The 24,850-nt window shown below is 39.2% G+C and overlaps 2 protein-coding genes across 2 annotated transcripts in view; both read right to left on the minus strand.

Moving 5' to 3' along the window:
- LOC115789568 (protein turtle homolog A-like) overlaps window positions 1–4,910 on the minus strand; it is a 43,276-nt gene extending 38,366 nt beyond the window's left edge. The window contains exons 1-2 of the mRNA XM_030743041.1: window positions 4,850–4,910; window positions 4,514–4,714 (exon numbers count right to left, since the gene is read on the minus strand). Of these exons, the coding sequence (XP_030598901.1) occupies window positions 4,514–4,714; window positions 4,850–4,910 (262 nt within the window). The remainder of the gene's footprint in view (window positions 1–4,513; window positions 4,715–4,849) is intronic.
- Window positions 4,911–14,528: 9,618 nt separating this feature from the next.
- Window positions 14,529–24,831, minus strand: LOC115789338 (transmembrane protein 230-like). Its single transcript, XM_030742712.1, has 4 exons — window positions 24,693–24,831; window positions 21,852–21,964; window positions 21,066–21,188; window positions 14,529–15,379 (listed from the first exon to the last, which is right to left on the minus strand). The coding sequence occupies exons 2-4, from the start codon at window positions 21,948–21,950 to the stop codon at window positions 15,239–15,241; spliced, it is 363 nt and encodes a 120-aa protein (XP_030598572.1). The 5' UTR covers window positions 21,951–21,964; window positions 24,693–24,831; the 3' UTR covers window positions 14,529–15,238.
- Between the last annotated feature and the right edge of the window lie 19 nt (window positions 24,832–24,850).

Genomic DNA, 24,850 nt, shown 5'->3' on the forward strand with positions numbered 1-24,850 from the left:
TCCGTGTCATGTTCACTGCTTCACATACTGACAACATTATAAATTAGCCAAAGAGCAGCTTTGCAGGTTTGAAACTGATCCAACTATCCTCCTTGCAGTTCAATTCAACATACTCCACACACACACTCACATATACACGGCTGAATAAAGCGTCTCCAACAGAACCCCCCCCCCCCCCCCCCCCCCCCCCCCCCCCCCCCCCCCCCCGCCCTAAAGGCATTATCCCCGAATACATTCTCAGGTGACAGAGAAACACTAAACCTTTCAGTGCTGTGAAGAAATACAACTCTCTATAAATGAGGGAATTAAGTCTGAAATGAAAAGTCTACAGACTGACTAGAATAGATTATTAAATGTGGTGGTCATTATCTTTCTTAAGACAGTGGCTCTATGAGGGAAAAGCAGACGCTTTCTTTATTCAGCAGAGCTAATTAAAAGGCATTGTTTTATTTGAGATGGAGTCAGAAGAAGATTTTTGCAAATAATTCAGATCCTTTTGCAAAAATCTTATTGTCTCAAAAATGTTTTTTAATTTTTTTTTTCTAGCATTTGACCTTGAAGAATTTATGCCTCATCCATTACTGTGTTTTATCCACTGTACAACCTAGGTTTCTGTGTTATTTGAGCATACTGGAATTGTTCATTTATTCCTCGATTTTTTTACTATACATTTTATATTTTAAAAAAGTGGAAAATCAGGACAAGGATCATAGCACCAAAATGTTTTTAAAAATCCAAACAAAAACACCTACTATCATGGAAAGAGCACAGGTTTAAGGTCCCTAATAGAGCTCGCTAAAAAGCAGGCACTTTACTGACAAAAGGGACATTTGGAGTACTGTGGAGTGCGCTTTTTATTTTTACTAGTTTGATTCAAAGTGAAGAATGCACCAGAGATATTTATTTTCTTTCTTCCAAAATGGATATGTAACATTTTGAAGATCGAAGGTTTCAAACTCTACAGAAAGGCTTTGGTTGGGTAAAGGGTGCATCAGGGGAAAGCGTCTTGTTTTCTGTGACAGGGGCTTGTATGAAAAATTATTTAAATTCAATACCATCTTGCGCAGCACAGACATTTATGACCCTGAGAATGTGATACTCATGGGCAGCAGGCCCACATCATCTCTATGAGATGCCGTCAGCTCTTGGCAAGCTTCGCAGAGGCATTCAGGTTTCGGGTAGAGAAAAGAAAAAGATAAGGTTTCACTCCCTGTTTTTGTGGCTCTATTAAGCTCTACTGCGTCATGGTTTTAAATTTGGAATTGATGATCTCCGTCTCTGTCAGAGGCTGAGGCATACTCACTGCTGTAACGACCATGAGCGATCCCAGTGCAGGCTCTCGTGTTTGTCCATGTGGAAAAAAGGAAGTGTATTAGCCATTCCAGCTGTGTGTAATGTGTTACTCCTGCACACAGACTGATTATGGTGGGATTTACATAGGAAGAGCTTGTGAACAGTGCATTTATACAGCTGTATTTACTTTTTTATAGAGTCAGCAGCTGTATGGGTGTTGGGGGACTTTCTGTCCTTTCCACAGAGAAGATGCTAATCCTTTGATCTTTATAGCTCTATTACACCAATTTATTTAAGCCCTTTTAGCCCCTAACCCTCTCAGGGGAGCAATCAGATGAAAATCTAAAGTAACTCACACTTTGCAAACCTACAAACATGGCCAAAAGACAAAGAGTATTGATGGGAAAGGTGGACTGCATGCAGAGAAGTTTAATCTGTTTAAGGTGGTGAAAAAGGGAGGGATGACAGAAAGAAAAAAATTAGCCTCAGCAGAGTGAATCACTTGGATAACTTCCATTCGAATCACAACAGCTAAACAACAGTTGGAGACTGAGTCCTGAAGCCAAACTACTGAGACACCCGAGAACATTCATGGCTCGAGGGGGTGAAATGCACACCAGTTGTTCCATCTCTAAAGCGTTAGTTTCCCATGCTGCACCTGTTACTCCCACACTGGCTAGTACCTGTGAGAAAGCTCAGCATCAGATGGGACAAAGCATCTTTTTCCAACCTTCTGAATCTGTACAGAACTGCAGCTTTTTGTTTGTCACCTGAGAGGCTTGTGGTTAGCAAACCTGTCTATTAAAGCTGATGCTTTTCCACGATGAAAGCTTTATGGTTGGGTCGAGTACAAAAAAAAGTGTAATTTATGGGCTGAGGGGTGATCACATTTTATTAGGGGTTTTATTAGAAGCCTTCTTCTGAAAACTAACATGCAGTGCAGTGAGGTGCACATTGAAGGATTGTCTTAAGAGTAAGCGACAAAAGGCTACTGTCTTTTATGAGCCGGGGCTGGAATTAAAGTCTGCCCCACTCCCACTTACGATAATTCATCAGCTAACGTTTGCCCTGACTTTATGACTATGTAAATGCCTGTATCATATTTCCTGGTCAGGCTGGGCAAGGGAGTGCCATCTGACTCAGATGACAAAGACCTTGACTCAGCTGGAAGCAGGTTCTGATCCTTTGACAAACACACATCTAATGGTGCTGATCAGTGCTCATTACTGTATGTTATAGAAGTCAGTGATTCAGATACCAAACAGATTGTTACATTGTACAAAGTGACTTGAAGGATAAAGCAGAATTATTCTATATTAAAAAAAATGAAATGTCCAACACCAACAATGAACTGATATTGCTGTCAAAACCTGATAAATCTCATTCCTCTGGGTGAGAGTTCCCTTATTTAAACATATATTTGCATTGCACTGGGTGTCCTTTGTTATGAACACAAGCCCTGGATTTTATTTTGAGTAAATTCCTAATGCATTACACTGTCCTGCTGCTGTGAATACAAAAACAGCACACAATGTGTAACTCTACACTATTTACTCCTACCAGTGTACTACAGTGCCCAGCAACCTTTCTAAAAGTATTTATTCAGTGAATATAGGAAAAAAATTACTGGTTTGAATCTCTTCATGGGATCTGAAGTAATCCTTCAACATTTAAATATTTTTTTATAATGTTTTATAATGTTAGTTTCAGAAAATGCACCACACTATTACTATTTTCTGTTTTGGAAGTTGCACAAAAAAAATAAAAACAAAAGTATAATGATCAGTAATTATGGTGATATTTATCCACATTTACATACTTCACTTAGTTCTGAACCCACCTTTCTCCTTTTCCTTGTATACTCCTTTAAATTTTGAAACTCCACCAGATCAAAACAGTCTACATTTTTTGTTCCTCATCTTTAATACACATTTCCTCAAATAAAAAAGAAGAAAAAAATCAGACATATCTGGTGTCTTTGGAAGCTCTGCCAGAATTTTAAAGCGATTTGTGTGGGTTTGAACAGTTTTTTAGCTGCACCAAATGAGTTTATAGGGACTGATGCAACAGTGGGTAAGAAGGCTTTGGAAGAATATTGAAGAAGAGGATTGCCTTAGCAGTAATTATACAAATAAAATGTTGATTGCTGCTATCTACCCCCTATCGGTATTCTCATCATCGAAAATAAATGACAAGGTAACAACTCAGTGCTAGTTAGCTGTCTGCTTTGTGCTCCCACCTGAACTGTATAAATTCGTTTTACTCTTTGAAGTGGGATTATCATGCCTCCTTTGGCATTTTTCCTTTCTAAAACTGCACTTTAGCCAAAAACTCTACATTGTTCTCAAGCAGAAATTCAGAAAGACTAAAAAGGTCCATAGGTTGAACTATTCTTCAGGCAGTGCTGTGGAAAAGAAAACGTCTCTGACAAAAGAGAGATCTGAGTAACCCAGACGTGCTTTCTTTTTGTCCACATTTGTTCCATTGTTTGCGACTTTAAAGGATAACAGGAGCCACACAAAGGTATCTTTGGACTATAGAAGATCTTTCCCCCCATAGACTCTTTGTTCTCGGTGCTGTGGGCAGTGTGTGAACAATAGCTGATGATGCAATGTTTCAGCTCCTTTAACAGTAGTTCCAAATGTAAGGTTGGTCTGAAAGCACGTTAAGGTGTGGTACTGAGAGTATTCTGGGAGCCAGATATTGGTTACATTCTTTCAGTCGTAGAAACATGGACTGAATCATGTCATATTCAGCCATCATTCTAGTATTTTCAACCTGAACCTTAAATTCTCCTTTTCTCCTCAGCAAGAAGACAGGACAACCAAAATTTCTCTACATGATTTACTGATTGTCAGTCCAATAGGATTTGAGATCCTTCAGACTGGACCAAAGAGGTCATGGGTCATAGTTAACCAACACTGTCATTCATTGCAATACTCAGAGTCCTGCTGGTAGCTGTTTACTGAGATTACGATCAACAGCTTGCGATTTAACTGCTGAACAAATTACTGTCATTTTGGTAATAAAGTAATAAAGAAGCTCCAACACCTTTGCACTCTACACTGAAGTGTATAAGCTACTGGAATCCTGGCCATATATAATAACTAAAATAATAACATAATATATAGCATGCATGTAAAGTACAAAGTACAATGATACTCATTTATAGCAAACAGTAAATGCACGTTGGTTACTTATTGTGCTCACAGATGCTTACCCTCATATTGTGGATGTACACGAGGTGCATAAGTTCCAAATTTAATCAGGACAGGAATGTCAAATCCCTGTCGAACCCATTCAACCACGTGCTGGGATGCAGAAGACACAGCCGCTGGGTCTGATGGCGGAAATCTGCACTCCAGCTCCACGGAGCTTCCAGCCTTTCCCTGCACCTCAGAGCTCAAACCTTCAGTGGTTACTGTTGAGTTTATCAGAAGCAAAATGAGAGATGTGTTTCAGTTAGTTTAAAAAGCAAAGGAGAATGGTGAGCAAATGGTTGAATGTTAGAATGCTAAACATTCAAAAAAATAAAAAAAACTATGGAGATACTTACAAAATTGGCAAATAACTCCCACCACAGTGAAAGTCTGCAAATAAGATCTAGCCGACCCCATATCTGTCACTCATACAACCTGCAGCATGTTCAATCTGTAGGCAAAAGGGATACAATTGTCAAAATTGCATTACTTCCTTGGCTGCACACAAGAAGGCAGCCATCTGTGACAGATTTCCAAAACTAAAAAGTCTATAGCAGAGCTGCCACTTCTGTCATAATTTTACAGACACGAGGAAAGGAGCATTCAGATTTTTATACAGCTTTCCAATAACTGGAATTCATCCCATATCATTACACAAATGGGCAGAGCGGCCTCTGCAGCCAGAAAGCTCCCCAGCCTTATATCGTTTTCTGAAAGTAAATGTCATAAATGTCAAATAAATCTTTTGAGAGTCACGTGCAAAGTGACATCTAAGTGTTTTATTTAGAGCACATCAATGAAGACATTTGGCTGAAGCAGCCAGGAGACTCAGCACTCAAGGACAGAGATGAGCTGAGCTGATGGGAGCGTAGGGTACAGTTAAGCATTAAGGAGTGCGACTTAATGCCAAAAGGCAGCAGCTGATTGAATCCAGTCAAAGTAATCCCTGCTGAGATTTGATCAAATATGTACACAAGAGTGAGGAAATCAAGATGATGGGTCATTTTCAGGTCAGTTGAGTTTTAACCCCCTATCATAGAGGCTGTTCAATGAAAACTCTCTAAATTAGTAAACATCCCATTACTGACTAGGGAACTGGAACTGGCCCAATTTGAGATTCCAATTAAATTATCCAATCCATTGGAATAGCTTGCCTCAAAGATTATTCCTTTGAATTCCTTTGTTGCATATTGCAAAACAATGACATCAACTGATGAAAGCAGAACCTTTGAAGTCCTGCGTCACATGCAAACCTTTCTCTGCTCTGCGTCTACACTAAGAGCCACAAACTGACGCTTGTGTTCCCTTTGCAGTATGCTTCGGGTCAGTATCCATCATCATTTGGCTGAATCTGAGCAGAGAGTATAGCTCTGTACACTTCCACCACGAGTCACATCATCACCATCAACAAACACCAGTGACCCGATTCCACTGCCAGCCATACATGCCCATAATATTGCCTCCAGCATGTTTGATAAATAATTTCTAAATAACTGGGCAGCTCATTCATTCATAAAAACACTTTGGGGTCAATTTGGAAGAAAGGCGGACGTTAAATGTAAAAGTGGGGTCAGAGGTCAAATGTGTCATGATATTTGGATGCAAACTATAATGTGATGTTTAGAATCTCCATACACCAGTATCATTTCCTAAACCTTGCCAATAAAAACAAAGGTAGTGGAATTTACACATAGTTTTAAAGATAAAAGACATTTTATAAAAGTTTGACCTTATGTGACCTTGAAGAAGAGGTCAGAAGTCCAATGTGATATTACATATAAGTATCATGTATAAAGTGATATTTATAATCTCCATATATCATGTGCCTATATGTTATCAATGCAAACAATGGCAGTAAGAAACAGCTTTAATTAGCTTATATACAGCATTATTATCACTTTGAGCAATCTATTGACCTTGAAGGTACTGTAAGGTGAGAGGTCAGTTGTGACATGATATTTTAAATCTTTATATGCACTTTCTATATGTTGACAATGCACACCACACTTGAAAGAATCATAGTTTTGAAGTTCTGAGGCTTTTTGTCAGTTTTTGACCAATAAATTATTAAGTTGACCTTGAAGACATTGATGCATGTAAGCTCATTTTTGTGGATTGTTAACATGACCCCACTCTGTACCCCTACAAAAGTTTTTTTCAGAATTCATTTAAACTTTTTGAGCTATCGTGTTTACACATTCATGCAAACACTACCAAAAACATCGTGGCAGTGGTAACAATGATACTCCAACCTCCTCTAAGTGTCCTGGACTTGGCTGGAAGGGTTTTCCCTGACCAAAGAAAGAATTCTGTGGTCCTCCATCTTAGTTGACTTCTGCGGGCTTTCGAGACTTTTGGAGCTGCAGCTGCAGAGCCGGCCAGTGCATTTCTTATTTATAAGAATGTACCAGATTGTTGACTTGGCCACCCTTAAAAGTTTTTGTGTTCTCTTTGATAGGTTTATCTTGTTGTTTCAGCCTAACAATGGCCTGCTTCTCTTGCATCGACCTCTCTTTGGACTGCACATTGAGCTTTTCAATGAAAACCTAGAAAATGCAAGTTTAACACTTGGAATCAACTCCAGATATTTATCTCCTTTATTTGTCATGAAATAACGAGGGAACAAGCCTCACCTGGCCATGAACCAGCATGTCACTCAATTACTTTTGAGCCTCTAAACCTCAGGGACTATGCATTAACTCTGCTGTAACTCTTAAACAGTTAATCCAAACTTTTGTTAAACCTCTTGAATTAAAGCTGAAAGTCTGCACTTCAATCACATCTTGATTGTTCGATTGTGGTTCGATTGTGGTGATGTGCAGACAAAAATCTGTCATCCAAATACTTCTGGATCATATTCCAACAGCACATTTTACATGCTTTTAATAAAGTAATAAATGTTAAATAACAATTATGTCTAATAAGGTTATCACAGTAGATGTGTGAGATAATATAAAATGGAAGTCCAAATATTCCTTAAACCTGTTATTTCTCTGTGACTCTTCTAAACAGCAAAGACGCTTACCTGTGTTTCCACTCTAATACAGTTAAGTGTAAAGTGTAACACAAAGATAAAGACAAATTATACGTCACACTGCCCACTATGTCCTTTTGGGCTGAATGCTTTCAGTCTGTATTCATTCTTCTACACTTCTACACACACTGCAGTGACAACAACACATCACAACAATATCAGGAGTTAAAAAAAAAAAAAGAATAATATGGAATCAATATAGATTCACATCACCTGAATATTATAAAATAGACGCACAGTCCAAAAAATTATTTTGCAAAATAGTGCTGATTTGAATTTGAGACATAAATTTATTACTGCTTTAAATTAAGTCCTTTGTAATAAATATAAATGGTAACTTTGCAGTTTCTAATGTATAGTGACTATATATGTTGTATAAAGATTGCATATTGTTATTATATTATAGTACACTGAATTAAAAAAAATAGCAGATTAATGAAGTTAATTGTCATGTTGAGTGATCTCTGTACGTCCCGAATATAAACAATGCTACGACTCTTGACCCAGCAGCACAGCTCGCCCTATCAGCTCTCCATAACCACAAGGCTTTTATGGGCTTGTTCACTTCACGGCTGGGACAAAGTCTGAACTTGAGAAAAACAATTACGCAGGGTGTCAGCAGCTGCTGTGCTCCTTTCCACGTATTCACATGCTTCAGAAAGCAGCACCGCACACACAGGTTTTCCACAAAATCGAAGTGAAAGTCAAAAAAACAAAAAAAAAAATCTTCAACACATCCGCTGATCACAGTGTATTTGACAGTCAACACTCCCTTGCCCTTGATCCACGTGGCTTCATGCAAAGCAGCGCAACAGAGTTTATCCTGAACTTATTATGTGTGATTTAGGCCTTGCATGTTTGCCGAGACTGAGTCTGACAAGCCAAGGTAAAGCTTCAACATTATGACTCTGTTGCTTCTCTTCTTCACACAGTGTGAGAACATGCACAGACATACAAATTAAGACTCCCTGTTGCCATGACTAAGCTTCCCCTTTCGGCTCTTAATGAACAGATGCTCAGCATCATCATCTTATTATTTATGGCCCTTATTTGCCTCTTGTTAACTTATAACAATGGAGATGATAAGGATTCAACACAAAGTACACACAGTCATCAAGTCACTGATTAAAGAATCATAACAAGATTTCTACCCTGCATTTGGCATCCAAATACTTACAAGCTACAGATGAACAAAAATGCTTATCGTTTTACTGCTCTGACAAGGTGAGACTCATTTATGTGTATGGTGAAATAGCAAGGCAATAAAATGGATCCACATGAGTTAAAAAAATATATTTTGGAAAGAGAGAGAAAAGAAAAGGAGGCAAACAGCAAGAAGAGAGATGAGAGGCAAAAAAAAAAAAAAAAATCTTGTTAAGCTGCAGGACATTTTCTGTCATTAAATTTGAACCAAAAACTCAGAGAGCTGCCAAACAAAGCGGCCTGCACAGGTGAAGCTCTCAGCTATGGTAACACAGATGGTCTCTAGACATTTCCCGCAGACGTATTATCCCTTCCTCTGACACCGAGGACGCGCATAAACACGAGCACAGTGACAGCACAGCACTCTGGAAAATGTATAAAGCTATGCTAAATGAGCCAGTAGCTCACAAAAGAAAGCGCCCTGTCTCGCATGGATTTATCAGCTGGCAGAAATAGAAAAGTCAGTGACAGGCATGCTGCTGAAATTCTGTGTTGTTGCCATTTTAATCTACATGAGAAGAAAAATGGGGAGCAGCTGATTAATCATGACAGAGGGTACAGTCACAGATTTAATCAGCAGCCAACTCTCCTTTTACCTACCACAATTAAAACTTAAAGATAGAGGAGCTCCTCCTGCCTAAATGTTTTCAGATGAAAGTCTGCTTCCTTTTCATGTATTTTGTAGTGGTCCCTGCTTGTTTGGGTCTATTGTCCTTTACAATAATGCAGGTATTGATTTGGACAACAACAGGTGCTGCATCCTTTAGGGAATATGAAAACTCAGGGTATTTGCTCCGTAGGTTTGGACTGCTAAAGGCTGTTTGTATCTGCCAGCAAGCGAGCTACAGTAAATTGAACATTAGCCTCTGACCAGAGTGCAAGTAGAGGGGGGAAAGAAGTCAAATTGCTCATTTGCTGTGACCTAAAGAGGTAAACAACTGCATTTAACGGAAAATGGTGCTTCAGCTTTGAACAAACAAAATCATTAATCCAAAGGCACAACTAAAAACATTAAATTCCTATAGATCTGCAGACTTTAGGCATGGACCTGAATTGGACTAAAAGGCTTCTGTACGGTTGGGTTTAAATTTAAACAGATTACAGTGCAACAGTGAGAGAAACATGGTGAAATCTTTAGTCAGTAATCCAAAGCAATGCTCGCTTTGTGGATCGCATTTGATACATGTCCATCAACAGTTCAGAGCTCAGGGCACAAAACAGCCTCCAACCGAGAGGAATGCAACACATACTTTAACATCAGGTATTCATCACGTATTTGAAGAGTTTTTAGACTGTGCTCACACAGCGTGACACCAGAGAATTTACAATGTTCCTGTTATGGCACAATGCATTTTGGCTTTGAAGCCAAACAAGGCCAAGAATGTACAGTGATCATAATACTAATAATAATAATTGTTAGGTACATCAGTTCTTTAATTACTAATAATAGCATGGCAATAGTGTCACAATGTTGATGCTATCATGTGGTACGCATTTTGATGAACTACTATTCACACAACTTTTAAAGGGCTATATAACTTTCATTATTCCTGAAAGACTTCAGATTATCATTAAATGCAATTTTCAACACTTGAGACTTAAAATGAACTCGCTTTTTAAAGAGCTACAGTTCCAGCCTCCTATCAAGTTCACATATACCTTAAACACAAATCAGCCACAACATTAAAACCATATCCATGCCATTGGCACAGATGGGCCCAGACAACAGAAGCCCTAGGGAAGCCCCGCCAATCCACTGGTGCCAGACACCACAGGAAACTCACAACTTATGGACCCAACCCAAGACCTATGTGCCGATGGGTCAAAGCTGTTTTGGCAGCAATGTGGTGGTGGTGGTTGGGGTGGGGTGGCTTCACAGTATTAGTCAGGTGATTTTGATGTTGGGCTGAGTAAAATTATTTCAATTTAAGACTCCAGTTCTTCTTTGCCAATCCCATCACTGACATTTATGAAAATGTGAACTGTCATGTCATGAGTGCTGATTGTCAGCCCTCTTTCACAGCTAATAAACTCTGCACAGTGGCATCAACCTGCTCTAACCCACTCTGTAAGTCTAGATTTTTTTTTATAGCTTGCACATGGGTTAGAAAAAGCCCATTTTCAAAGTCAAACACACACTTTCCATCACAATAGGAACCCCTCTGTGTAGCTTGGTTTGATGTGCGCTTAGGAGAAAATAGGGCATTCAAAGGGGACAGAAAATGGGAAAAATAAAGAGGTTTTTTTTTTTTTTTAACTGTGTGGGTATTGCAGCTCTATGCTCAGAATCCTTCCTGTGAATCCAGTTGAATGCCACAGTCTTTTGTTGATTTAATCCATCATCTACAGGTTATAGAGCTGAGTCCCAAATCAAGCCCCAGGTCAAGCTGAAGTCATGAACTTTGTCTTTCAAGCCCTAAATAGATCGTTATGAATCCAAATTTACTATGTGGCTCAGGAGGTACAGCAGGTCATGTACTGATCAAAAGGTTGGTGGTTCGATCCCTGGCTGCTCTACTCAACATGCCAGAGTATCCTTGGGCAAGATACTGAAAGCTGCGTTGCTTCCAGTGCGTTCATCAGAGTGTGACTGTGTGTGCGACTGTTAGCTTACAGTTGTCTGTAAACTATGTAATGGTCTTTTTTCCTATTTTGAACAACTATTTGTAATTTCTCTGATGTTTTGCAAGCTGTTGTCTGTATTTTTTGGTAACAACAGAGTTTTTACATCCGAATCAAATAACACGAGGTATCATCTGCTGTGTGTCTGTCTGCTGCTCTGCACTGCCAAATGCACCCTTTTCCAGGGCTCATGCAAAGTGACTGGGCACTACTGAAATCATCCAAAGCACTGTGGTTGTTAGGGAAAGGATTTTATGACAAAAATATTTAATCTTTGGGCTTGGAGAGGCTGTTGTCATTCCAAATAAAAGGGCTAAACTCTGTGTGAAAGTCTGAATTATTTGTGTCAAGTTAAGGTCTTCATGTCTAAAAAAGAAAGAGACATGAAAGCATTTTTTTTTTAGTCAACTCAAGACTCTCCAAAATCCAATGAAATTCAAACATCAGGAGACTGTTTGATATGGTTATACTCATAACAAACAAGGCCAAATGTTTCAAGTAATGTTATCATATGTACAAATGACGAAGAGGCAAAATCTGAGGATTCACACTGCTCTAAATGCTCAGCACAGCTCTGGCTATGAGCACAGCAGCCCCAACCAACCTGCTGTTCAAACCTAGTGTTTGCAAATAGCAGCTAATCAGATGAACATGGGCTTAAAGGCAAAGTGGCCTTAAAGGGAGATGAGCTTGTTTCACACAGCAGATGGACTGAGGTGCACAATGTAAGATGAGTGAAGCAAGCTGGAAATGAGCATAACAGGTCCCCTTTAAAGACCCCCCCGCCCTTTTTTTTTTTTAAATTCAGCTACAAATGTTACAAATGTTTGGGGTATTCCACAGCAGAAACAACTTGTATTTTTCCTTTCTTTCTCTCTGCCTTTGCTCGTCTTTGTGGTTTGAAGTGGGAGGGACCGAGTTTGGTAAAAGGTGATCCCTCTATGCACCAATCAAGACTTAGCAACATTTGAATCATAACACAATAATACTTGTATTAAAAAAATAAATAAAAAACTTTAAGAACGTTAAATTCTAAATGCATAAATATGTGCTTAAATTAGATTTTTGTTCATGCAGTCCCAGCTATTTTGTAAACAAATACATTTAGCATTACATTTCCTTTTTTGCTTTTAAAGAGCCATACATTTATGATATATTGCACTTTCCATTATGATTTCAAACACTGAGCAGTTGATGGTCTCTATAGCTGTGTTACACTGAAGAAACCACCTTGCAGAGATGTTTTGCACATGATTCAACCTAACGAATATCATCTTTAATTGAAATTTCTGTCAGTTTTTCTCCAGTAACAGTGCTGTGCTCTGGAAACAGTCACAGGAACACAGAAGCTAAAAACACTGGTAAGGAATTAAAATAGTTTTGCGGGTAATGACCTGCTTCAACCCACTTTAGGTATCAGATCTGAAGTGTTTATTGCATATGCACTATTCAGGTGCCACTATGTCCTGTCCTGTTAATTGCCACTCAGCTCCCTCTGATGATGTAAACTTTATGGAAAATATTATATTACGGGAAACTGCACCCATCTGGCACATCAGCAACCTCAATCAAACCAAAAATAGATCCTGAAACCACTAAATGATGCTCGTCTCGGAAAGTTAGAGACTATTTCTCCCACAAGTGGTGAAATAAAGATAGACGCTGGGTTCGATACAAAGACAACAGCACAAAAAAGATGAGATTTTATATTCTGGCTCTCGCTCTACATATTGCACCGCTGTTTGTTAAAGTTAGATCCATATGCGACATTAAAAAACCATGTACACACCTACACTTGTCAGCTTACGCTCCAACAGCCAATATCTTCACCCTGTTTTTCTCTACTTGTAAGAGTCCGGATCCTTTAATAATCTAAAGGTTGTCATTCTCAATTAAAACAATGGACATCACGGAAGAACAACATACAAATAATATCAAAGTATAAATAATAGAAAACAGACCTAGTTTGCTCTGGAAGTTTTGAATTACTCATGACAAATGGCTGCTCCTGATCTGTCAGTTTCATATTGCACATTAGAATGAAAATCCCCCCCATAGAAACTTCATTACTGACGTTTAAATGCATGCCACAGTTCAGAGGATTGAGAGGAAACTTGGCACTCCACAGTTTGAGCTCCGAGCATTAATTTCTCATCCTTTTAAAGCTGCTGGAAGTCAGACACACTTTCAAAATCATTAACATCTTTTCTTTTTTTTACTTCTCTTACCTGTAGCTCCGTTTTGAGTATTTTTTTTTTTTTTTTTTTTTTAGAAGCCGCTGGCAGATTTTGCTTTTAAAAACATCCTTCTCGTGTTTTAGTCCAGCTTGTGCCTGAGTTTGTAGACACTGGGTCAGTGGCTGAAAAACTAAAAGCGGGCCTTACTCCTTTGTGGCGCTGCAAACTACCTGAAATTTGAGCGTTTCCTTTTTTTAAAAAAAAAAAAAAAAAAAGCCCACCGGCAACCAACAGGTGTTCATTTCACTTACAGGTGACAGCGAGGTATCGACGTACTCTTGTCTGCTCTTCCCTGCCCGAGTCCAACCTCCCTCCCTCCCCCCTCCGCTGCTGCTGCTGTTTCCTTATGTTCAAATGACTCACAGGACAACAAAGTAAACTGACAGCACAGTCCTATAAGCCCCTGGATGTTTGAGCCAATGCTGATTTAATAACTATGTTTGTTTGTGCAGGCAGATGAAAGGCGATTTTTTTTATTTTTTTTTTTAGCCCTTAATCCCTTGATGGCATCCAGCTTAGCGGTAACCACAAGAGGGTGTCCTTTACCTGATGTTGGTGGCCAAACAGGGAGAACAGACGTCGTTATTCAACAAAGGACATGTTTTCTTTTTCTTTTTCTCCTCCCTTTTTTACCTTGTGAAAGAAGTTGTTTCTCAGCGCATGAAGAAAATGAGTAAAACTGCTCTTTTGATCCCTGCTTTTCACTTTCTTTTTTTTTGTATAAAGACACATTTTAAGACAGATTATTTATTAAAGTGAGACATGTCTCTTTGCAAACACTCAAGTTTTGATTCATGATCCATTTGCAGTCTGACATGATAAGCACATCTCAAAGGACTTTGCAGAGAATATAATCCAGCTGTAGCAACAATCACAAAGGATAAAAAAAACCCATCAAACTCTACTTTAGATTTGTAGTTTCATTTTTTAAATTATTTTATTACTTTTTTAGCTCAAGCAGGCACATGGAAAATAACATTTTAGTAAATATTCAAAACTAAGTGAATATACACAAAAGGCAATACTTTACAAGGAAAGTAATACATTTTTGTTCAAAAATATACTTTACATGATTAGAATGATAAATCTTGATAGAACTTCAAGTACAATCTTTAGAAGAAGTTCCCACCATCTTTTATGATGTAACATATCATAAAGTCACAAATTTAAAATACAAGATATCTATTTGTTTAAGATATCTAGACATCATTAAAGTACTGTGCAAAAAAAAACAAAAAAAAACACACCGATTCCCGGTCATGAACTTTAGAAGTAGTAAATCAAAGGCATCTGTGAAAACTCCACTCATTAATCATTTCTTAAATATGTAGTGAGTTTTGTAGCAGTGAAATATTGATGGCTGTTTCAGGTAAGCAGATGGTCTGATATCCACAAGTCATTGAGTGTTTTACTGTTAATAAAGCTGCATATAAAGTCTAACTTCTGTCAAGCTTTGGCAGAGATGAGAACACACAAGCCACATATTACGGGGAAAAAAACCAAAAAAAAAAACATCAGTAACCCCCCACCCACACAGACAAACACAGGTATCCATCCTAGAATTATGAGGTGTTGCCTTTTGTTACACACATTCAGTCAGAAAACAGCAGGCACCAGGATACACAGTGAGGCAAAAGGAGCGGTGAGACTCAGTCACCAAAGTCTGGGATGTCATCATAGGAGTAACCCCGGTAACCCTTTGCAGCATAGTAGGCGATCCTCAAATGGTAAAATCCCGGAAGAAAAACAAGTATCCCTATGATGATGACAGGAATAGTGCGGTCAGGATGCTAAAAAACAAGGAGGAGGAAAGAAAACAAGTCTGGGAATCAGAAGGAATTGACATCCCGGAAGTTCAGTTATTTATCTGATAATCACACTCACTGTTGCACACATTATTAGAAGATATCACCAAATTTAGATAAACTTCATAAATACTGAATACTGTATTTGGTAATGGAATGCCAGAAGGGGACATTAAAGACTAATGTACTCCATCACGCTTTAACATATTTACCTCAGCATTGCCTGCCAGCACAACATAAACACGCTCTAAATGGAAAGGGTGTTGATGAGGCATGCAGCCGTGATGACTTCATCGTCTCAGATCTGATTTCATGTAAATGATCAGTCATTTCATATGCATGGCACCTAGTCACCGGGAGGCACAGGCAGTCTCTATCAACAAAGTGATGTTTAATGTGTTTAATGTTACCACCAGATGGCAGTCTTGTGCTCAGAGTCACTCTAACCCGCACACAATGTTTTGTTGTTGGGTTTTGTTTTCTTTTTTTTTAAAGATGCAAGTGGGCCGCTGCAATGGGCCGCGGTAATGTCCATCATTTGTCTGTATTAAGCTCATGAAGTGTTCCATTTATCAGTGTCTTGTAAAGTGTCCACTTACAGCACCTTTTCTGATGGATGTCATCAACCAACATGTCCTCAGCTGTCAAATGAGATGACTCAGTTGTCATGACAGTGGCCCTATATTTAGGCCGCATGATAACTGAGCCATTACCATGAAAAGTGAGCAAGCTCCATCCATTAATGAAGAGCAGGCAAAGCACACAAAAGCCCCAAAAGATTATGAAGTAAAAATTATCTTTCATTTTCAGTGTCTTTGCATTAATTTGGGCGAACTGACCCTTGGCTCTTCAGATGATAAAATTTGAAGTTTAATACCTGAATTAGCTGCATTCATTCACTTCCTTCCCCTTCATCCATTTCCTTTGCATTTCCTGCTGAAAGGTTGACCAGGCTGAGTCCAAAGTTTACTGAAGCCCTTGGCATGGCTCCAGTTGTAAAACAAAGATTCACCCCCAAAGTCCTACAGCTTCCTGCAAACAAACCTGTCTGATTTCTGTTTCCCAAGTATCTATTGCTTGAACCTTGGATAATCTCCTAGTATTAGATATGCTATTTTAACTTGTGTGGGATAACTGGCAAGTACAACGGACTCATATGCTGCCTTCATGTCAGATCAAATTTTCTGCAAATACAATCTGCAGAGCAGAGCATTACCCTCCTACTGATATTACAAATATGTGCAGATTCAGTTATCTCTTATTTGGTGTCATGAACTTAGGAAGCAAAAACCCCAAAGCAGGGGCTCCACTCAAGTTTAAACTCCAAGCTATAGAATATCAAAATCATTAGTTAGATTAAAAAAAAACACATAAAAGGCACCGAGACCAGTAAAAGCAAGAGCATAGCAGAAAACTGACAGCAGGACTATAAAATCTCAGGACAGCTGTTCAATTACAGCTATTTAAGAACAAGAGTAACAGCAGCGGGGGTGTTTTAATTGCTGCTCGCACTGAAACTTTAGATTTTTTTTTGGTTGGCTCTCCAACTGCGTGTCAAAAGTAGGACTGGGTATTACCAAAAGTACTTTATTAGTGCAGACAGAAATGTCTCTATTGTACCAAAAACAGTCATGTACCAAAAGAATATCTGGACAGATCGAGTGTCTTGTTATTCTTATTCTCTGATAAGATAGCTCAACATTTAAATTAAAGGCTGCAGCTTTTAGACCGTTAAAAAAGGACTTTTTATATATATATTTCAGGAAATACTAAACACCTTGCTAGAACCAGGGCTGGAACCCCTTTTGCATTCAGAACTACATTCATTCTTTATGGCACAGATTCATCGAGGTGCTGGAATCATTCCTCGGAGATTACGGTCCGTACTGACGTGACAGCATCACAAAGTTGCTGTAAATTTGTCAGCTGTTGAACTTCAGCATGTGATTCATGTGATTGGTTGATTAGAGATTAGCGTTAACAACCAGTTAAATAAATGTACCTAATAAAATGGCCAGTGAGTGTGTATACGCACAGCCCAAATCAGAGTATTAGCACCTACTGAAAACATTCCTACTTATCTTTTGCTATATTCACACGTGATAACACCTGGAACACAACTATCATAATCTGATGGTAAAGCTGTGTTGAATATTATGCAATTTGCTATAAATTTGGGGATATGCAGTATTGTTTAAAGGAATCCCTCAATTCTTTATATTTTGCTTCCAAGGACCCAGACTTTCTTGTAATTTTTTAAAGTGGTCTTGAGCAATAACTCTCCAGGCTTTCTGAAGGTCTTCTGGAGGTTTTTCCTTTAGACATCGGGTGCATTCTCACTCATTTTCAGCCCAGTCCTTGTACTGGACCATTTTCAGAGATGTTTTTTGTTTGTTCAGCCACTTAGCACTGACCTATGAATCATTCAGCAAAGAACCAATTTTAAATCGTATCTTTAGGCACTTTGATACTAGTAACCTGTCGCAAAAGCACATTTTTGTTTTCCCCTTTTTTAGTTGAATCTTTGAAATATATCAAAGGTAACTTGGTCTGACAGGAATAAAATAGGGTTTTTGCACAAAGTGATATTAGCCAATAACTTGGAGTAGGAAGGAAAAAAAAAGAAAAAAAAGAGGCAACTGGACAAGTGAAGGACAAGAAAAAATGACAGCCGTGTAAAAACTATCCACAGCAGATGAACAGTCTCTGAAAGTCATGTCCTTAAGAAATAGGAAAAAACCCAGCAAAGACCCGACAGAGAACCTGAGAACTGCATCTGACCCTTTAGCTGATCCATCGCCTGTTCACCAAAGCTTCATCAGAAATGGTCTCAATGGAAGGGTGGCTGTCAAGAAGCCGTTCTTAAAGAAGGGAAATGGGGGGGGCTGAGGCAGAAAAATACACAATGCAACACTATCAGTCATTGACTGGCCTCCCCAGAGCCCAGACCTCAACTTTATTGAAGCAGTGTGGGATTATCCTGACAGAGACTGCAACAAAAGGCAGCCAACATCCAAAGAAGAACTGTGTCCTTCAAGAAGCCCGGAAATCTATTCCTGAAGACTACTTAAAGAAATCACAAGCACGCTTGCCTCAGAGTTCAGTTTTTGTTGAAGAATAAAGGCACTCATGCTAAATACTGACTTTCAAGCTCATTATAACTGTTTCTGCCTTATATACTGTATGTTTAAATAAAATCACTATAGCCATTTCCCATTTTGCCATCAAAATACAAAGAACTGAAGGATGCTTTCAACTACAACTATTCATTTTTTTTTGTCAGAGCTACATCTTTAGAATGATGACAGTCAGCAGCTATAGGTTAGTTTAGAGAAAAAAAAAATAGTGATTATTGCTTTGTCCAAAGATAAAATAGAAACAGAAATCATGTGGCATGTAAGCCCCAATTAAACCACAACTTGTCATTTAAGTTTTGACTCATTTCAGTTTTTGCTTGGATGTAAGATGCTCATTAAGGAGTTTCATTCGCTGGCAGGCAGACTTCTCTTTCAACTGTGCTTAGTCAAAGCAGGTAAACAAAGCTAACCAGCTGGTGGCTCTACCTTCAAATGAGAATGGTCTAGCTCTTTGTTTTTAAACTGTCAAAAAGAAAGGAAACACATATTTCCCAAACTGCAATAAACAATTTTTGAAACATTTAAAATGTATTATAGATGGTGCCCTTCAAATGGTTTAGAAAACACTTTCTGGATACAAAAAAAAAGAAAAGAAAAAAATCAAAACAAAATACAACTACTAAGCTTCACTGGGAAGCTGCTGAAGAAACACTGAGCATGAAGTAAGATGTACAGAGAGGTGATCAAATAAAAGAAAAAACTAAATATGTGACCCACACAGCGAGGACATCTGGTTGCATTTTTCGAGGATCTCCACACAAAGGTGTCCTGAGTATCCTACTCCCATCTTTCAGTATACCAAAAACCCCATCCATGAGGCAAAATGGGTTCACTGATGGTTTGATGTAGGCTTTTGGGAAATTGTGGACCAATGTGTTAGAAAGAGGTCCCCACTATTATAATCAAAACACCAAATAATACAATATCTGTTGAACTGGCACTACATCTATGGGTGGGCGATACAGTCTCAAAATTATATCACGATATTTGGAAATTTTGCAGTGATGACATTTCTGACAATATAGAAGATATACTGAACATTTTATCTGTGAGAGCAGCTTGCAGGCAGCAGCATCTATTAGTACATACAAAATGAAGGGGATTTTCCATCCTTCTTTTCCAATGAGCTACGGTTATTGATCACAGACTGCCTAATTCGAAGTGTGAATATTTTGCCACAAGGTGCCACCACCGCCACCAGCAGCAGCAGGATTATAGTGCAACAGCAGTGACACAGCATTAGTTACAGTGACACAGCAATGTAAGCAAAAAAGTAGCCTAGTTAGAGTTTTCCCTGGAAATTTTAGGCAAAAGTATAACATAACGGCTTCACATTTTACTTTAACAATAACTAAAGTAAACATCTTAACCTTGTGACCCTTCAGGAGCTGTACAATATTGTCACACAATAAAACTGACAAATTTTTTTTTTAATCTGCAATGTTCTATCTTTGGTCAAGCTTTTTAATCAGCTGCTTAAAGCCCTACTTTGCCACCTCCTAACTGTATCTGTAATTTCCATCCACAGTTTGCTTTTCCTGTCATACAGAGTGCAGCTAGCGAATGCTCCAGCAATGCTCGGTTGAGTCATTTATTTACTTTTGGATTGCACATCCGCTCCTCAGGTGATGTCATTGCCTGGTTTCACTTGACTGTGTTTTCTTTTTCCTCGAGTGGTGAAACAAACTTGTTGTTTCCACTTTCACGGAGCGGTTTTCTTGCACATTTTGCAAAATATGATGCTGTGCTGAAAGTCTGACCCTGTTGTAACCAAACCGCATCCATACTATTGAAGTAGCTCCCTTTTTCTCAGAGGCTGACACACTGGTCTTGTTTGGGCTTGTGTCACTGTTGTACATGCTAGATTATAAGGTATGGCTTCACTAGATCACTGATATTGTGACGCCATACTATTTTATCATGTAAAAATTTATACTGTTATTTTCATGGCTGCTATGATAGGGCACAGCCCTAATTCCATCCCTCTGTTAGAGTTAAACAGACTTGGGCATTCAACATCAAGGTGCACTGATGCTGTTCTGCCTGCATGTGGTAGCCCAAAACCTAACTTTCAGTCTGCTTCCCAGTCATGGATTAAGCATAGTGCTAGCCTAAAAAGAAAATTTGATGAAGATCTCCATTAGAAATAGCATTTAGTCCAGGATTAGACATACATGTCTTGGAAAGTAAACATTTCTGTTTATTTTTCCCTTTAATTTGTCACCAATCTGTATCTTCTAAACAGGATTTAAACAAAAAAGGCAGGAGGCAGGCGGCTCAGACAGAAACACTTCCTCCACACATAAATTTCAGGGGACTCGTATTCCTAACACAAGACTTACCATCAGTCTTCAGAAATAAGAAACAAAGGAAAATTATGGTAAACAACAAGCTTTTTTTGGCAGCAGAGAAGGAAATTGTTTTTCAGGCTAAAGGCTGTAGACATTTTTCACTGTGGTTCAAATTACTCTTTACTTGAGACAAGAAAATTTTTTATTTGAACAGACATTATTAAATAAAGTGACCAAACTCACCTCAACCTTTATGGTTCCTGATAAAAGAAGGGCTCCAAAGATGATCAGTAAAGAGCCTACCAGAAACAGGAATACTGCCAGTGCAATCGCCTTATAGGGGACCTTTGGAGGGGTTTTCTTGAACTGCAAAGAGTGACATTGTGGCAAAATGGTATTGAGATTTCAATTATGTACATCACAATATATTGATATCTAATGATTTCATGATATATTAACAAAAATAGACAGTGCACTCCGTAGGCAGCTACTCGAGCAAATCTAATGCAATTAGAGTCTCCAAATCAGCTTTCAACCATGTTCAGCAACAAGATCTCAGTTGGGAAGCTCCCCCATGTGCAATTTTTAATAACCAGCCTGCATTCAGTCTGGGATTGGATGAAAAGACACTGGGATTGCCTAAACCCAAAGAAGAACTGAGGAAATTCTCCAAGATCTTTGGAACAACTTACCTGCCAAGTATTTTAAAAATGATGCAAATGTAACAAGGGGAACTGGCACTGTTTTAAATGCAAACAGTGATCACACTACCCATTAATTTGATTCTTTTTTTTTCCTGTTTACTCCACTTTGTTCGGAAGTTAAATATGTATGACCTACTCGTGATATTACTGTTGAAAGCAGCTTCATTTGGCACGCCTAAAACTTTTTCAAAGAGCTGTTTTAATTACAGAGGACCTCCGCTTTTCCACAGAATCATTACTTGAGATTCATCACAAATCACTGCTGATGGTGGAAATTTTTTTTTAAGTAATTAATATCCTGTTGTCAATCCATAAAGTCTCTCACCTGTAAGTCTATGTAACCGTCGTCATCAGCAGCCAGCCGTGAGTATTTGACCTTGTTGTTGGATATTCCAGCAGACAGCATGTTGCTTCTGGTTGCCATTTATGGCATGGAAGCTGTTTGGAGAGAGAAGAGCAAAGGAGGTAATCATCCAAGTTGGCTACACTTATCTCATACGGTGCTGAAGGAGAGCCGTCTATTTTTGATTTATGCACAGAAAAACAACCTGGCAAGTAAAGCTCAACATCGATGAGGAAAAAAAACAAACAAAAAACACAGAAAACGAAGGGATTCTGCTCACTGATTTATAAAACTGCCCAAAGCATTTGGAAACTGAAATGATTATTCAACATCCATCATTGCTGTCAAACTTATGTGTGCTCTCGGCACATCTAAGTTTTAAAAGAACTGCAGAATATCGCTGAAAAAGCAATCTAAGCAGAAAGACTGAGAGGTCAGTGACCAGGACACACTCATCTGGGTCTTTTCACTTCTGCTTCTGCTCGAGCATGTAAACAGTGAATAGATAAGTTCCTCTGATAAAACAGTTTACATTCAAATAAAGCAAGGTCGTGGAATAGCTCAGATTAAAGTGTTTATTATTGAAATGCTTGCAGAGAGGTTTTGGGAAATAAAATAGGGGTGCCTTTCTCCACCTTTCCCTTCACATTACAGTATGTTTCTCTCAAGAGGAATGTACTGCTTCTATTCTACGCACAGCTTCTTGTATGCTTTACGCATAATCAAGTCAGTGTTAATAAAAGCATTTTACTCCTGCTTCACTTGATGCAGCATCCACTCAAGAAAATAAAATAAGATTAAGATTAAGATAGTGTTTATTTGTCACATGCACAGTTATACACAGTACAATGCACAGTGAAATGTATTTTGTACCTGCAACCATATATACACACACATATAAATAAGAAGAATAAAAATTAAAAAAAAGTAATTCACACTATACACTATACTCTATATACTATACACTATACACACTTTTATAAATTATAATATTTACATTGTGCAATAATGGTCCAGTTAGGGCTCAGAGTTGAGCAGACGGATGGCTTGTGGGTAAAAACTCTTCTTCAACCTTTCAGTCTTAGCCCTCAGGCAGCGGTAACGCCGGCCTGATGGGAGCAGGGAGAAGAGAGAGTGTCCGGGGTGGCTGGGCTGTTTTAGGATCTTCATGGCCCTCAGCCTGCACTGCTTGGTGTAAATGTCCTGCAGGTTGGGGAGGGTGGTTCTGATGGTCCGTTCAGCTGAACGAACCACCCTTTTTAGGGCCATGAAGTCCTGCTTGGTGCAGTTACCCATCCAGGTGGTGATGCTCCCACGCATGATGCTCTCGATGGTGCAGGTGTAAAAGTTCCTGAGCACCTTGAGTGGGAGCTTGAAGTCTCTCAGCCACCTGAGGAGGTAGAGACGCTGTCTGGCCTTCTTCACAGTGATGTTTATGTGATGAGTCCAGGACAGGTCCTGTGAGATGGTCACTCCCAGGTATTTGAAAGTGTCCACTCTTTCCACCTCAGCACCACTGATGACAAGTGGATGGTAGTCCCTCTGCTGCTTCCTGCTGAAGTCCACGATCAGTTCCTTTGTTTTGCTGACGTTGAGCAGGAGGTGGTTCTCCTGGCACCAGTTCTCCAGGCGGGAGACCTCTCTCCTGTAGGCTGTCTCCTCATTGTGAGAGATTAGTCCCACAACAGCAGTGTCGTCAGCAAACTTGATGATGACGTTGGACTCTGACGTGGCCTCGCAGTCATGGGTGTACAGTGAGTACAGCAGAGGGCTAAGCACACAGCCTTGGGGGGATCCAGTGTTGAGGGTGAGGGAGGATGAGGTGAGGTGACCCACTCGTACCACCTGTGGTCTGCTGGTCAGGAAGCTGTGAACCCACCTGCACAGGGATGGGCCCAGGCCCAGGTCCAGCAGCTTAGAGACCAGCCTGGAGGGAACTATGGTGTTGAATGCTGAGCTGTAATCTACAAACAGCACTCTCACATAGTTCCCCTTACCAGTGTCTATGTGTGAAAGGGTCTTGTGGAGGAGGAAGGATATGGCACAGCAACACTGCAACACTGATCTACCCCAGAGAGAAATATGACTACTCATGTGATCTGATCCCTCTCAAGGCCTAAGTTGTGTTTACATTGGATCCCAAAAGAAAGACTACGGCAGTACATAAAAATCGTAGACCCTACTTTAACACGTTATGGGGGAGCATTCAGAAACATCTTGTTATTTTCCTGACAGCTGTCACATCAAGTTGACACAGAGCCATTTGAGAGGGTTACTGTCAGGTTAACAGCATGTGCACGGCAGCAAGGAAATGCTGCTGAAATGCAGCTTTGCATACAATAAGTAGTAATTATTGGTATCCATCAAGATCATTTTCAGACAGACAGAACCTTTTGTGCAAATGCAGAAGACTAGCTTGACGACTTCTGTATTTTTTTTTTTTTTTAGTGTTTAAACACCAGAATTAAACTTTAGCAGTTTGGCGAAGGATTTTAAAGCCCACTAAGAGAAATTAATATATAACTTATAAGAGGATATAGTTGACTTCCCTTGTCCACTGATCACAGAGGTTTTCTATATGACACAACGTTAATACGATGTAAAGCAAAGTTACAAGCAGCACTTAAAATTCAGAAGCCCAGAGTTATCTTTGCAAATGACCGTTACATGGGAATATTTACTGTGTACAAGTGCGCATTAACACCTGCGAACTTTGATTGGTTACAATAACTTACGTTACCTAATTAGCATTAGCACCTTAGAAATGTAACCGGACAAACGCGAACACATTCAACTCATTTCTTTCCCTCATTTCTCTCTTACCGTTATTAGAGGTATGTATAAACAGCATAAATGTTTCCATGTAGCTCGGACTGCTCTCAGCGGTGACACATCTGTATTATTTACGCTTATTAAAAACTACCTCAACTTCCTTATTTCTTTTTTTTTTCGTCAGCGCGCATGCGCACACAGATGTCTCT

Source organism: Archocentrus centrarchus, chromosome 12 (assembly GCF_007364275.1).
Source record: "Archocentrus centrarchus isolate MPI-CPG fArcCen1 chromosome 12, fArcCen1, whole genome shotgun sequence".
NCBI lineage: Eukaryota > Metazoa > Chordata > Actinopteri > Cichliformes > Cichlidae > Archocentrus > Archocentrus centrarchus.

Coding starts and splice junctions, on each gene's coding strand:
- LOC115789338 (XM_030742712.1), bottom strand. CDS start 21,950: ATGGCAACCAGAAGCAACATGCTGTCTGCTGGAATATCCAACAACAAG. Junction 21,189..21,851: donor ACGGTTACATAGACTTACAG/GTGAGAGACTTT, acceptor CACTCTTTGCAG/TTCAAGAAAACCCCTCCAAA. Junction 15,380..21,065: donor CAGGAACCATAAAGGTTGAG/GTGAGTTTGGTC, acceptor CTTGTTTTTTAG/CATCCTGACCGCACTATTCC.